The sequence below is a fragment of the Gordionus sp. m RMFG-2023 genome, chromosome 2 (genome assembly GCF_954871325.1).
Source record: "Gordionus sp. m RMFG-2023 chromosome 2, tfGorSpeb1-WG-v2, whole genome shotgun sequence".
NCBI classification, from domain to species: domain Eukaryota; kingdom Metazoa; phylum Nematomorpha; class Gordioida; order Chordodea; family Parachordodidae; genus Gordionus; species Gordionus sp. m RMFG-2023.
Window position 1 is genome coordinate 42575015 of NC_088776.1, and position 14400 is coordinate 42589414.

Below are 14400 nucleotides of genomic sequence, written 5' to 3' on the forward strand. Positions count from 1 at the left end.
TTAAAAATAATTTATTAGGGAGATCAGATTATATATCATTCTACCGTCGCTGTTTCAGAACATCTTACCCTTTTGGAAAAGAAGTTAATTATTCTCCAAACTTAATAAAATGTACATCCAAGTCAACCCGATGGTGAGCTAAAAAAATTAGGTAGAGCTTGGGCTTGAAAAATATTTGAAAAAAAAACAGAAAATGATGTTTTTACTTGCTTTATCGAAATAAAATGAGAATCAAAATTCATGTGATAAGGAAAAGGCAATTAATGATTTTCGGGCAGATCTCGTGATATGATAAAAATTAATAAACAAAAAATCGAATTTTCAGAGCTCTCTTCAGAAGGAGCCTAAAATATAAAGTCGCAAGACTTTTTCAATTTAACAAAACAAAAAAAAAGTTTTAGGAGCTATTAGACTGACCATTGGTTATGATTTTAAAATATTGTAAAAAAAAAAATTAAAGTCCTTTTTAACTACTTCATATTCCTTACCCCTATTCCACTTCAATGAGGAAATGGTGTCATATTCCCTGTAGTTGAAGTGCCTGGCCAAGCCACGAATGCTATTAATCGAATTCAAATAATATGTTTTTGGCTAATTAGTTTAGGTTTGGAATATTGTTTTCAAGTCTCATTTTCTTTACCGAATGATCGACTAAGACCAACTAGAATTATTCAGAGAAATAAAATTAATTCGGACTTCGGAACAGTCCTCAAATTAATATTGATGATGTTACTATTCCCCCGACAATGCAGGACTTCTCTATTACATATAATATACCTATAGGCTATAGCCTTGCAAATTCAAAAAAAAATTCGGCCCATCCTATTCCTTTTTAAATCAAACCCCTGCCACATATTTTTCCATTTATTTTTAGACTTTGAGACCGATCCGAATTTTTATTTTAAGCTTGAGCAAAGGCCTCGCTCGAAATTTTTGATGAAAATTAAAAGCATTTTTATAAGGTTTAATGAGACAAAAATCACTCATTGATTGTCCTCATCGCATATAAATTCAAATTATCATGTTATTTTAATAATAAAAGAGAAGACATCATTTTCTGTATTTTTAGAATTTTTTTTAAAGGCCCCTTGCCCGATTTTTCGACTAATTATATATATTGCAATAATTGATATGGCGATGCCCTGGTTCTACTTAATTTTGATATTGAATACACTTTTAAAATAGGAAAATCTATTTTGGTGTTTTAGGTATTTGGTGGCATTGTTATTTTTCGTATATATTTTGTCGTTTTTTTCCTTTTTTTCGTTTTGTTTATTTTTTCTTTTACTTTTTATGCTGTTTTTTCGAAGCTAAATAGCCGGCTAAACAAGGCTGTTTAGTAATAAGTCGAACCAGGACACGGCCTATAAAGTTAAATTTTTTAGTTGTACAATCAAAAACTTGTACTAAAGCGATATTTGATAAATAATTTTATGAAAAAACTGCAATTTTTATGTTGAAAGGAAACATGATATAAGTTCCGGAGTTCCACCATAGAAAATCGAAACAACTGGACAATTTTTTTTTCTGGAAGCTTATATATTATATTTAGTTTTTTAGGATAAAATCAAACAAATACTTTTGCGACAATATTTTAATATTTTTTAAAAAAAATTATAGCAATATTGATTTATTGGGTTAAAATAGCGAAATATCGGTTTTTATATAATATCTAATGATGATTGAGAGAGTAGGGTAGTTTAATTTATGTTGTTTTTATAACCTTGACATAGCATTTATATGGTTTTATACGATGGTATAAATATTATAGCTATAATCTAATATATAATGGCAATCAATTTTGAAAACTATAATTTTAAATTAATTTTTTTTTTAAATATTAGTACAAGTGTTACATAGTAACTTGTAAATTTATGATATTTTAATTATGGATCGGAAATGTTATATAGAAAATTAAATTATTAGTCAAATAATGTAATTTAGCTTAAATAATAAACTATACTTAAGGGAAGCAAAACGCTTGTTATATCTTATAAATATATATAATAAAAATCGATATATATAATTAATTATAATACAAATACATTAAATATATTACACTTTATACATTTATTATTGATAAATAATCAATATACATTTTCATTTAATTTTATGGAGACAACAAAAAAATTTTTTAAAAAACGTTTTTTGAAGGTTAAGGTTACAAATGTTGAAAATAAATATTTAGGAAAATAATTAAATATTTCAAAAAGTGCAAGGACCCGTATCTAAATTTGTGGGTTGCCCTTATAAAAACAGCTGAGCCTCCCCATTGCCCCAGGAAATTTACAAAAAAATATAAAATTCTAATTGAAATTTATATTGGATTTAATGTAAATTCAAAATATCATAAATTAGGCTGCATTTATAATAATAGGGCACGATATCGTTTTTATCGTTTTTTTATTCACATATGCCTTAATTTAACATTCAATTTATGATCAAGGTAATTTAACTCTACAAAGCATAGGTGTGACTATGTAGACCGCAGTCATTTAAAAAAACGTTATCACTCAAAATAATTTCTATATTTTTGTCGGAATCTTTTTAGCATATTATCAGGTAAAGTATATATGCTCAAAATTAATTTTGATTTTATTAGGTCGTTCATGAGTTATAGTGGTTTTTTAGCGTGGTCATTCGTAACTTTTTTTATTTGTTTTAGCATTGATATCCTATCCTGAATAAACCTTTTTTATACATCATTTTTTTTAATTAAAAATTATAATATATTAATATTTAAACCTTAGATATTTTTTTATATCATACTCAAACATTTTAAAATAATTTGTCACTTTTTTGACTCTCTTGGCAAAAGCTTTCATAAAATTTAAATAACGATAAAATCTTAAAAGAACAGTTAAAAATCACTTTATTAGAGTTTAATTTAATATATGTTTAAAATATGAAGGCTACAAATAAATTCAATTATAAGATATCGCGTATTTAAATTGGTGTCCGAAAGAACCCCATCTAGACTTTCGTGTCATTATTTTCACCAGTGGTATGAAGGGTTATAATATTGAAGTTTATGCTTTAAATGAAGATATAATTTCCTTACATAATATTATTATATTATTCCAACAATTGAAAGAGATATACTACACCCTAATTTTAATTCTCAAATTCAAATATAATCATTGATCTCTTAATATAATTAAATTTCTAATTATTTTTATGTTTTAAAAATTGTCACATAGATAAAGTGTTGTTAAATGACTCGATTTAACCGATCTTTAAAAAGTCAATATTTTGGCTAAATTAAATAATCCAAATTTGAAGAATGAACCCACTGTTGACGTAAATATTTAGACATCTATTTTGGAAATTTCTAAGCGTAGGTAATATTTTGATTAAAATCTTGATTTAGCCGTTTTAAAAAAAAATGTTAAATCGAACCATTTAACAACACAATATAGATTACACCCATAAGATAATCAAAATGTTGCATGTTAATATATTTATCCTATTTTTAAGAAAAGAGGTTCTAGGAAAAAATTTCAAAATCTGCATGCCACTTTTTACCACAAGAATAGCCACAGTTATAAAATCAAAGGTAGAACAAATTTAATATAGCTGGGAGATAATATAGATATTTTAGCATAGTACAATAGTTTTTAATAGTTACATATTTAATAATTTAATTTATTTTAATTTGGGTTCATTGTATATATTTAAAATAATAAGGATTATGAAAAAAGAGTGTTCATGAAAATTTTTTAAATTAAAATTTCAAATAAGCAAAAAACTATTAGTTGATGTATAAGTGGGGTTGTAATTATTAAGTAGGCCCAGGCCTATTTTTAAAAAAAAAAATGAGTGTCAGTTGTTTGGACCTAATATTTTTGTAAAAAATTTGTGTTTTGAAACAATATTGATATATTTTAAAACAATTTGCCAGAAACAAGGCACCAATATTTTTTATTTTCAATTATGTTAAATGTGAAAATGTAAAACTACATTAAAGAAAAAAATTAATTTCTATATTTAAACAAATTTGGGCTGGACCAGGCTGACAAATAATTTTTATTTGGTTAGGTATTTAGGACAAATAAAAAAAATTATTCAAGATTGGGCTGGCTTGGACAATTTTTTTAAAAAAAATTCTATCTAGGGTTAAAAAATTATGCCCAGTCCAAATTACTATATGCCATATGAGATCATAATATAAAAGGTTTTTTTTAATACAAAAATTTATAAATATTGCCCAAAAGATTAATTTGTTTGCAATAAAAATACTGCCCATTTTTATTAATTTACTGCCCAAAAAAATAGATAGTTTTAAAAAATATATATATATTGTTAACTAAAAATTATTGTTATCAATTATTATATTTTGTATAATTAGCCAATTTTAATATATTTTGAACAGGCTTGTTAATCGATCCTTTTAAAAAGATCGAATCCCGATCACGATCTTTTGAAAAAAAGAGCATCGAAATCCAGGATCGACCATTTTTTAAAAAAAGGATCACGATCCTTTTCTTATTTATATTTCTGATCGATGCATAATTAACATATATAAAAAATAAATAAATATGGTATAAATTTATTGTAATTGAATAATATAATATATTTATTTATAATTAAATTAGCCTTTAATAATAAATTTTTTTCTAAATTATCAACATTTAAACAACCACGTTTTTCATTAAATACATGTTTAGTCTTATTAAACAAGCACTCCACAGGAGCGCTTGATGGTAAAGGTGTGTTATATTCAATAAATGTTTTTTTTAATTAACATAATTATTAAAATATTCACTGAATCATCATTAGAATAAAAAAAGTTATCAATGGAAAGAGCATTTTGTGACGAGTTTGTCCAAAAAAGGTATCGATCCATGCATTCATTTGAAGGATCTGCATATGGTTGACCCTGATTTTCAAAATGGGCAATTACCTTTTTTTTAGCAATAAATTTTGTGGCAGATTAATAAAAGGCCAATTGAGCTTAAATTTTGGGTGAATTATTGATGCCAATCAGGCACGTACGCAGCGGGGGGGGAGAGCAGGGGGCAAATCCCCAACCAAGCCAAAAAATGCAGATGCCGGATATATTTTTCAAAAATATTATTGTTAATATTTATTCCTATCTCATATTAAATATTTAATTACATTTATTTATCACATTCATCTACTTAGTTATTTTATCAATTAATTTCGATTTCAAGTTTTCCGGCGTGATATTTATTTAATATTCAAATTTTTAGTGGCGTAATATTTATCTACCATTTTCAAATTTCTAGTCAAATAATAATTGAAACTCCATGTCCAACAGGGAGAAAGAAATTGCAAGTTTGTCCAACGAGATAGTCTTCGCCATCAAGTAATAACCGCTTTTATGGAGTTAGAAGAGTCGATTATTTGCTATTACTGAAATATCACAATGGCCTAAGTATTTCCTCAGAAGCAAGAAAATTATTGAAATAAATGCTCATTCTAAATTTTTTTGCTGATTAGAATGTATTATTTAATTATACAACTATATATAATACTTTTCAAAAACATGACATTGACTTGATTAAGAAGATGAGAATAGCGGAGAACATTTTATTAGAACTCAAGGAAATTAGGGCTAATGTTAATTTTCATATTTATATGTTATTGTTGAGTCAACAGTAGAGTTATACGTGTCCTTCGACTTGCAGCAAGGCAAGCTCATCGTTAAAACATTAATATGGGATTAGTAGAAGAGTATTATAAAACAAATGTCCCCTCTCTTAGATATATTTATAACCCAAATAAATGAATGGTTTTTAATTCATCAAGCAGCACTTACCAATCTGCAGATATTACTTCCACAAAAGCCTTACCAACCTTTTTCAGATGGTGATAGAAAAAAAAATATTTGTTATATTATATCATGAAAATATTAAAGTATCTTATGATGCCTTATTAGCTGAATAACTATGTTTATAAAATTAACTATGGTTGATATAGCCCCAAAAAATGCTATGAATGCTTTGCATTTGTAACATTTAAATTATATTCCCAGTGTATTAAAAGGGTTTATATATATTAGCAACTCTTCCCATTAGTAAACTAATGAGAAAACATTCTCTTTTTTAAGAAGAATAACAGACCCCTGCAGAGGTAATCTGCAGAGCACGGCCTGGATTTTTTTAAAAATTTTTTATGGCCCGGCTCGAGTTTTTTTTAAATAAAATTTTCAGACCGGCCCGGATTTTTTTAAAAATTTTTTATGGCCCGGCTCGAGTTTTTTTTAAATAAAATTTTCAGGCCGGCCCGAATTTTTTTAAAATAAATTATATTTCTTTTTGATTTTTATAGCTAATAAAAACGATATCAAATATAGGCTGTTTTAAAATATGCAACCCGGCCTGGATATTTTTTTTAAAAAATTTTCAGCCCTGCCCAAGTGTATTTAAAAAATTAAAATAGTCTCTGAAAAACATACCAAGAAGTACAACTTCTGAAAGTAGATTGAAAGGTTTGGATCTTTTGAATATTCTAGGCATTTGACGACAAGCAAGGATGAGATAATTGAAAAATTAGCCCAATCCCAACGAAGATTGGATTTTACATATAAATATATAACATACAATTATTCCTAAGAAACTTTTTGTATATTAATTTATATTTCCAACATTTAAATTTTTTATGTATATAAATTATAGATTTTAAAGGCTCAAAAAATTCAAATTTCTATTTTGGGTCAATTTATAGTGGTTATATTCATTTTATATTTTATAATTCACATTTATTTTATAGTTTATCTTTACCGCCAGTTGTATCCATTTAATATTTTTATTCACAAGTTTTTTCTATATGAAATATATTTTTTTATAATTCACATTAATTTAAAATTGTGTATTAGAATTAGTTATTAGTTCTAATAAATTTATGCCTGATATTTTTAAAAAACAATAATATTTCTTAAAAAATTTTATTATCTTCCCCCCCCCAGACCAAATTCTTGTGTACGCGGCCTGATGCCAATATATTACTGTCATCAAATAGTGAAGGAATTCTATAATTTTTATGCATATTGTTATGATCTTCATAAATAATAAAAATTGCATTTTTAAAAGAATTAAATACTTCTAAATGCCTCTTTAGGTTGAACTACTAATCTTTGAAGAAAATATTTTGTTTTTGCATAAAGAGCATTTTGCATAGATCATTTTATGGTACTTTCATTTATTTCACATAAAGTAAACTACTTACATAAATTATGAAATGGTAAAAGATTCTCATTCTCACTTATATCTGCTGTCACATCAATAGAAGTAGATGTATCATCTTCTAAATCTATAATGGAGGACATTATTAAAACCTAGATTTTATATTATAATATAATTAATAAATAAATATAACTTGTTCTTACAAAAAATTTGGAAAATTGTTGAAATATAAAATCTGGTGGAATGGTTAAAATATGATGTAGATAGATTTTTTTTATAATAATATTTAAATTTAATTTTCAAAATTTTTATTTTATTTATTGCTTTTTAAGTAAAAAAATAATTTTTAAAAGGATCGGGATCAAATATTTTAAAAAAATGATCTCGATCATGATCCACAATTTAAGGTCAGGATCTTAAATCCGAGAAAATTGACAAATTTAGGATTGAATCCAGGATCAGTCATCTTTTGATTTGATCCTTTAACAACTCAGATTTTGAATATAGTAAATTTAAATATATTTTTTAAATTAAAATATATTATTATAAAATCTACATTTAATATACAAAATATAATATATGAATTATTTGACCATGTCTATAATTTAATTGTACTTAGTGAAAATGTGATGTTACTTATTTCTCTAAATCAATTTACTATCAGGATATGTATCAGAGACCTTCATTAAACTCAGTCCCTGGCAAAAATTATATAATTTTATTAATCTAAACCAAATAAAATTATTAGCTGATTTTTTTAACTAAATTTTATATTTAATCAGTTGAAAAATCATATAATGGAGTGTTTAATATTCATTCACTGCTCATATTTTCATTAAGACTATTTTAAAAATAGAGCCATAATAATTTTAAATAAAAACATTTCAAAATCCCAAAATTTGGGCTGGTGCAAAAAAATTGGACCTAAATATAAATTTTTTTCCAAATCTTGGCCATGCTTAAAATTTTAACCTCTGTAGACCTCTGACATATTGATTATTATTTCACATGGCCATAGTTTACTAAGATATATTGAGGTGGCTAGATAAAAAATTTACTACATAAAAATATTTTTTATTTATTGGAGAGGGAAGGGTCCTCATTCACCTTAATATCGTCATGATTAAATGTTATAAAAATAAATATAACTCACTTTACCCATTTTCATGAACTCAAATAGCTATTTTTATATAGTTCGTTTTTTAAATCATAAAATATTTGAAAATAAAATGTGACATAAATTACTATTTTAAATAATGCCAAGGCAGTTATGTGATAATGTCTATGAGTTTTGCCATATCTATATAGGTGTACCAAATAAAATGGGAATGAAAATAGAATATAAAAGCTAGGCAAAAATGAAAGAACAGAATCTTGAAAGCATTTAGTTAAATCTGGATATTTAGAATATATGGTGAAATTTGTATCCTATTTATAAATAATGTTTAAAATATTATCTAAAATAATAAATACCCATAATAAGGAATCACAAAACTTCATTCCTCCTATTTGCTTAGACATATCTCATCTTTTTCAAATGCAAATTATCACATTTGTAAAAAATGGTATCGTACCGTTAATTCTATTTTTAAGTTATAATTAGGTGTTTTGTCGTGATACATTACGTTATATTTTCAATACTAATGTCATTGATACGACGAGCATACCAAAATTAAGTGATGAATATTATTTATTTTATAATAAAAAATCTGAAAAAAATACTTATAAAAAATGGATATAGTTCAAAAACTATTAATAAAGCTTAAAAAAATTAGAATAATACACCTAATATATTTAATGATATTATATATCATTGTATAATCTTTCAATTTCAACCCTTCTAGGCATAGAAGTTTGATCTGTAATCTGAAATATCCCATTTCAAATAAGGGTGTATTGCAAGGGGCGAGCTAGAGTAGCAGAGCGTCTCTATGAGCTGGGAAGTCATGTAGGGTTTGCATCCAAATATTTAAGGGGGTTATACATTTAAAAATGGTAGTCTAGGGGTAAACCAGATATTGTTTAAATTTATTTAGGGAGTTATCTATTCAATTTTTAGATAAAAGGTATAACATATACCTGTAAAATATTATTAATAATTTTATTATAGACCAATTATAACAATACAATGATAATTGCTAAATATAAATTTATGTATTGCTTATAAAAATAAACATTATTTTACAGATAAAACTTATTACTGGATAATTTCCAGCTACCTTTTTAAATATACCACATCCGTTTAATATTTTTAATTCACATTTATTTTATAGTTTTATATATGCCAATTTATATATTTAATTTTTCACATTAATTTAAATTTACATATTAGAATATTAGTCCTAATAAATTTATGCTTGATATTTTTAAATAACAAAAATTTTATCTTATAAAAATTTAATAATAACTCCCCCTCTCCTCTCCAGCAACAAATTGCTGCATACGCGCCTGAATTTCAGTAATTTAACAACAATTTTTGAGGTATAACTATGTATCTCTGCATATTCTATCCACTTTGAATAGGAATCCACCACCAAAAATATGATTTTTTTTCTAGATCGAAGAAATCGATATGGAGACGTTCCCATGGTTTCTTTGATTTGGGCCACATTTGACCTACTTCTTTACAGAACATAGATTCACAGATATTATAGGGAATACATTTCCTTATAATTTTTTCAATATCATTACCTATACATACCAGGCCACCTTACATATTTCCCAAGATTTCATTTTATCCCGACCCTAATGGTATCTATGTAATAAATCAACAATTTTACTACGTAATTTAAAAGGAATTACGGTTCTATTTCTCCTTACTAAACAAACACCCACCACGGACAATTCTTTTCAATTTTTTATAAATTTTGTATTTTTCCATGGTTTTTTCCGTTAAAAATAATTTTATCTAATTCAATTATTTCTCTAAAGTATTTAACTCGATCCCAAAAGGATAAAATATCGAACAATTTTCTTTGCCTTGAAGATATATAATTTCTACATTGAAACTTCCTACTAATAACAACCAATGTTGTAATCGTGGAGATAACAATAATTATCAATTATTCTTTTTGAATAAAGTAATTAATGGTTTATGATCGGCGTAAATTACAAATTTTTTCCGATTAAATATTCGCGACAGGTTAAACCAAAAATGACGGCTAGTGATTCCTTTACAATAACAGAATATCGCGTTTCCACTTCTCTGAAAACTCTTGAAAAAATTAATATTGGTCTTTCCAAATCATCAATTAAAAGATAATTGTACCCCCCCCCCCTACACATTTGTTAGATGTTACATCAAATTTATTTGTATTGATGCCTGATTTTTTCTCACAATGGAATTTTCTAATACGGATATTCTAAAGGGAAAACCCATCCGTAAATTCTATTCCTTCACCATATGAGTTTCAACCTTTTGTCCTTAATAACCACAACGGTTACATGTAATATTATTCAAAATATTTTCTGTATCAATATTTTAACCAAATATTTTATCTTTTGAAAAACCATTTTTTATTCAAACCATTTGCACATATCTGGCTTTTATCACAATTATTATTCATATTAAAATTTTGATTATATCTTTCACTTCTTTTACTTCTTGGAGGATAACCACTGGTCTCATCGCACATTCCGGAATATCGCACGGATTATCCTTTATATTATTCTGATTTATCCTTCTTAATTTCATTTAAAACTCTTTTAAAGTAAAATATTCAATAATTATCTGACACCACAGTGTCTTTCTTTAGATTATTATCTACCTTTGTTTCTATATCGGTTCGGTACATTTACTTATCAGAAATTTTAATGTAATGAATAGCACATATATTATTACAAATAATAATATCGTAACTAACTGATTACTTATATTTAATTGGTTAAGTTCTTTATACAAAATTTGATAACCAAAATCCTTATAAATAAAAACTTTATCAAAAATATTAGGCCTATGATAATTATCAAAATACAAACCCATTTCATCTATATTATAATTTTCCGATGTCCTCATTAAGTCATCGTGACGTCATGTCATCGCTACGTATTTATTATTATTTGTTGATTTTATTATTTTTTTCTCTATACAAACAGATGATCCTATAACTTAAGTTTAATATGCAATTGTAGGATGCCTTATTAAAACCTTAAATATTCTTATAATTTATCATTACAAAATTTTACATTGGATGTCAAAGTAATACATTAAATATATCTATTTACAAAATATTACAAATTATTAATATTTTATATAGATATATGATTTATAAAATCAAAATATAATTATAACTATTGAACAAGGAAAAATTCAATTTAACTTGTACGTCAGAGATAAGAATTGTTGCAGTGAACACAATTTCAATCCATATTTTTTTCCATAACTTAATTTTTGGAGTTATCTCCAATAATACGAGGTAATATTTGTTATTTCTTATAATAATATTAGGGCAGACCTTATTTTGTCATGATTCTCTAATAAGTGGTTTTCCCGAGGCTTTCCCAGTTTCCCTTATTACGAATTCACAAGTTTTTTTTGCATATATAACTAGGAGTTAACTAATAGACTAATTGTTAAATCAGAGATTTCCCATTCATTAATTATAAATTTAATATCTCCAGGCTTGGGAAAATTTTTTCAAAATTATTATGTATTGGACTGGGCTTAAAAAATATTTTTCAAAATTAATATTGGCTTGATTTTCAAAATTATTAGGGATTGAGGTGGGCTTGAGAAAATTTTTTTAAATTATTAAGATCTTGGATGCTTGGAAATTTTTCCCAATAGTACAAAAAATGTATAAAAATCATTAAGCATTATTACTCAAGAAGCTGCTATTAGTGAAAATAATTATAAATGTACATAATATTTTCATTATATCATTATATTACAATTTCATGCAAGAATTGGATATCAAAATAATACATTAAATATATCCTATTTATAAAATATTACAAATTATTCATATTATCATTAATATTTTATACATTTACTCAATAAAATACCAACAGTCTAAATTTATTTTTAAAATAGTATTTTTTTATAAAAGCATTTTATAAATTTATAAAATCAAAATATAATTATTTTTCTAACCTTATTTTCTATACTTTTTTTCTTGGATTTTCTGAGAGTCAAATACAAAATATTTTTTAACACTTCTTTATTTTTCTTTATTATATATATTTTTCGTGATTTTACAACAAAAAAGAATAATCAATAAACACCGATTTTTACAAAATATAATATATTTCTTTTTTAATATTATTTTTTTATCAATATTATATTTTTTATCAATTATTTTTTATATAATAAATAAATATTTATTATAATACAACATGTACCCCTTTTTCAAGGTACTACATGAACATGCCACATTTAACCGTAACTATAATTTAAGAATATATTTTTTTTAGATTCTTTTGATTCAAAACTTCGCATCATTGAAATTCTCTTGATATCGACGTTGAGGGAAACTTCATATCTTTGATATTTTCTTGATATTATTGTATCGTTCCTTTCTGACGTATACGACGATTTGATAATTGATTAAACGATTGTTTTGGTTGTTATCAAAAATTATCCTGATTAATGAGTCATAGCTTGATTTATCCATTGTATCATTGGTCAGTCATGATCATTCTATTTTAAGCTTGGTATCCTTATCCAGCATTGTTGATTATCATTAAATTATGGTTAATGTATCATAGATCTATTGCATCATTGTAATTTATTGAGTGAGCATCATTGTAATTTATTGAGTTGATTACACAGAATATTACACAAAGTAAGTCAGATCTATTGCGTCATTGTAATTTATTGAGTTGATTACACAGGATATTACACACAGTAAGCAAGTCAAATATTTTTCTTAATATCTTTAACAACATATTCACAATACCCCTTTTTCTTTTTACATAAGGAACCATTACACAAAACAACAACCTTATTATTTTCTTTTTATTATTTTTTATTCTCTTACCCTTATATTTCCAATGATTTCTCTATTTCACTACCAGTTGTTTTTTCGCAATTAACGTTTCTTCTCTTCTCAATACCGCTTACAATTTTTATAATCTTCTAATTTTACTTTTTAATTCTTTAATAATTAACTATTTTTTATAACAAACAACTTTATATTAACGAACTTATTTCCCAACTCCTATAAACATTATATTTTCCAACTTTCTTTTACCAACTATAAATAACAAAATATAATATGACCCACATATTATACATTAATATAACATTTTTTAAAAAGCATAAAACAACTGCACGTCTGCATCTAATTTTTACAATTTTCTCATTAACAATAACAATCAAATTTTGCAATATTAAAATTTAAATTCCAAACGACTATCAAATTTTCAACTCATCTAGCATTTTATAATAGAACTAATTAATCCATAACCATTTTACCCCATAAAAATTTCAGAATATATTATTCCACAATTCCCTCAGATAACAAGCATTTTACAATCAACAATTGGACTAAGCCATCCAATTTATCTAACAATTTACAATTGGAATAAGCGATCCCTAACCGTTTTACCCCATAAATAATTTAGAATATATTATTTCATAATTCCTCCAGATAACAAGCATTTATTATCAACCCATATATATATTTCTTTTAAATTTTAATACTCAATTATATCCTTGTTTTCAGCTGATCTCGATTTCAATTCATCTCGATTTCAATTGATCTCGATGTCTAGTTACCTCACTATTATCCTCCCATCTAACCTTAAATATTTTATTTCCCACATTACCTATAATCACTCCTTTCTCCCATTTTATAGTTATTCCATATATTCTAACCCATACTAATTGATTAATCACATATTCCAAAATAACATTATCTTCAATTTCAACATCCCTATCTAAAGGTTTCCATATCTAAGAAAATATTAATTTTTCTTCCCATCATTTTTTCCGCAGGTGATTTATCCTCTTTTCCCACTGCACTATTATAATATAACTGCGCTATCCACAACTCAGCTTTCCCTTCCTTATGTTTCTTTAACCAACTTTTTACAATGGCTACCATTTGTTCAGCCTATCTATTCGAACTTGGAGGATATGGTGGTGCCATTATATTCTCACATTCATTTTACAACAAAAATCCTTGAATAACGAACTCACAAACGCCGGCCCTCCATCCGACATCAAAATACCTGGAATCCCAAATTTCGAAAAAATTTTCTTACAATGTTTTATAACTATTCCCGTGGTCAAACCATACACTTCTTCAAA

At 25.5% G+C, this 14400-nt stretch overlaps 1 protein-coding gene across 2 annotated transcripts in view; it reads right to left on the minus strand.

Moving 5' to 3' along the window:
- Positions 1–8694, minus strand: part of LOC135923182 (multidrug resistance-associated protein 1-like) — a 41438-nt gene extending 32744 nt beyond the window's left edge. The window contains exons 1-2 of one of the 2 annotated variants that reach the window (XM_065457790.1): positions 8622–8684; positions 8394–8576 (exon numbers count right to left, since the gene is read on the minus strand). In XM_065457790.1, the coding sequence (XP_065313862.1) occupies positions 8394–8576; positions 8622–8669 (231 nt within the window). In that variant the 5' untranslated portion in view covers positions 8670–8684. Of the gene's footprint in view, positions 1–8393; positions 8577–8621 lie in introns of both variants that reach the window. The other variant, XM_065457791.1, reaches the window with a different exon arrangement.
- Between the last annotated feature and the right edge of the window lie 5706 nt (positions 8695–14400).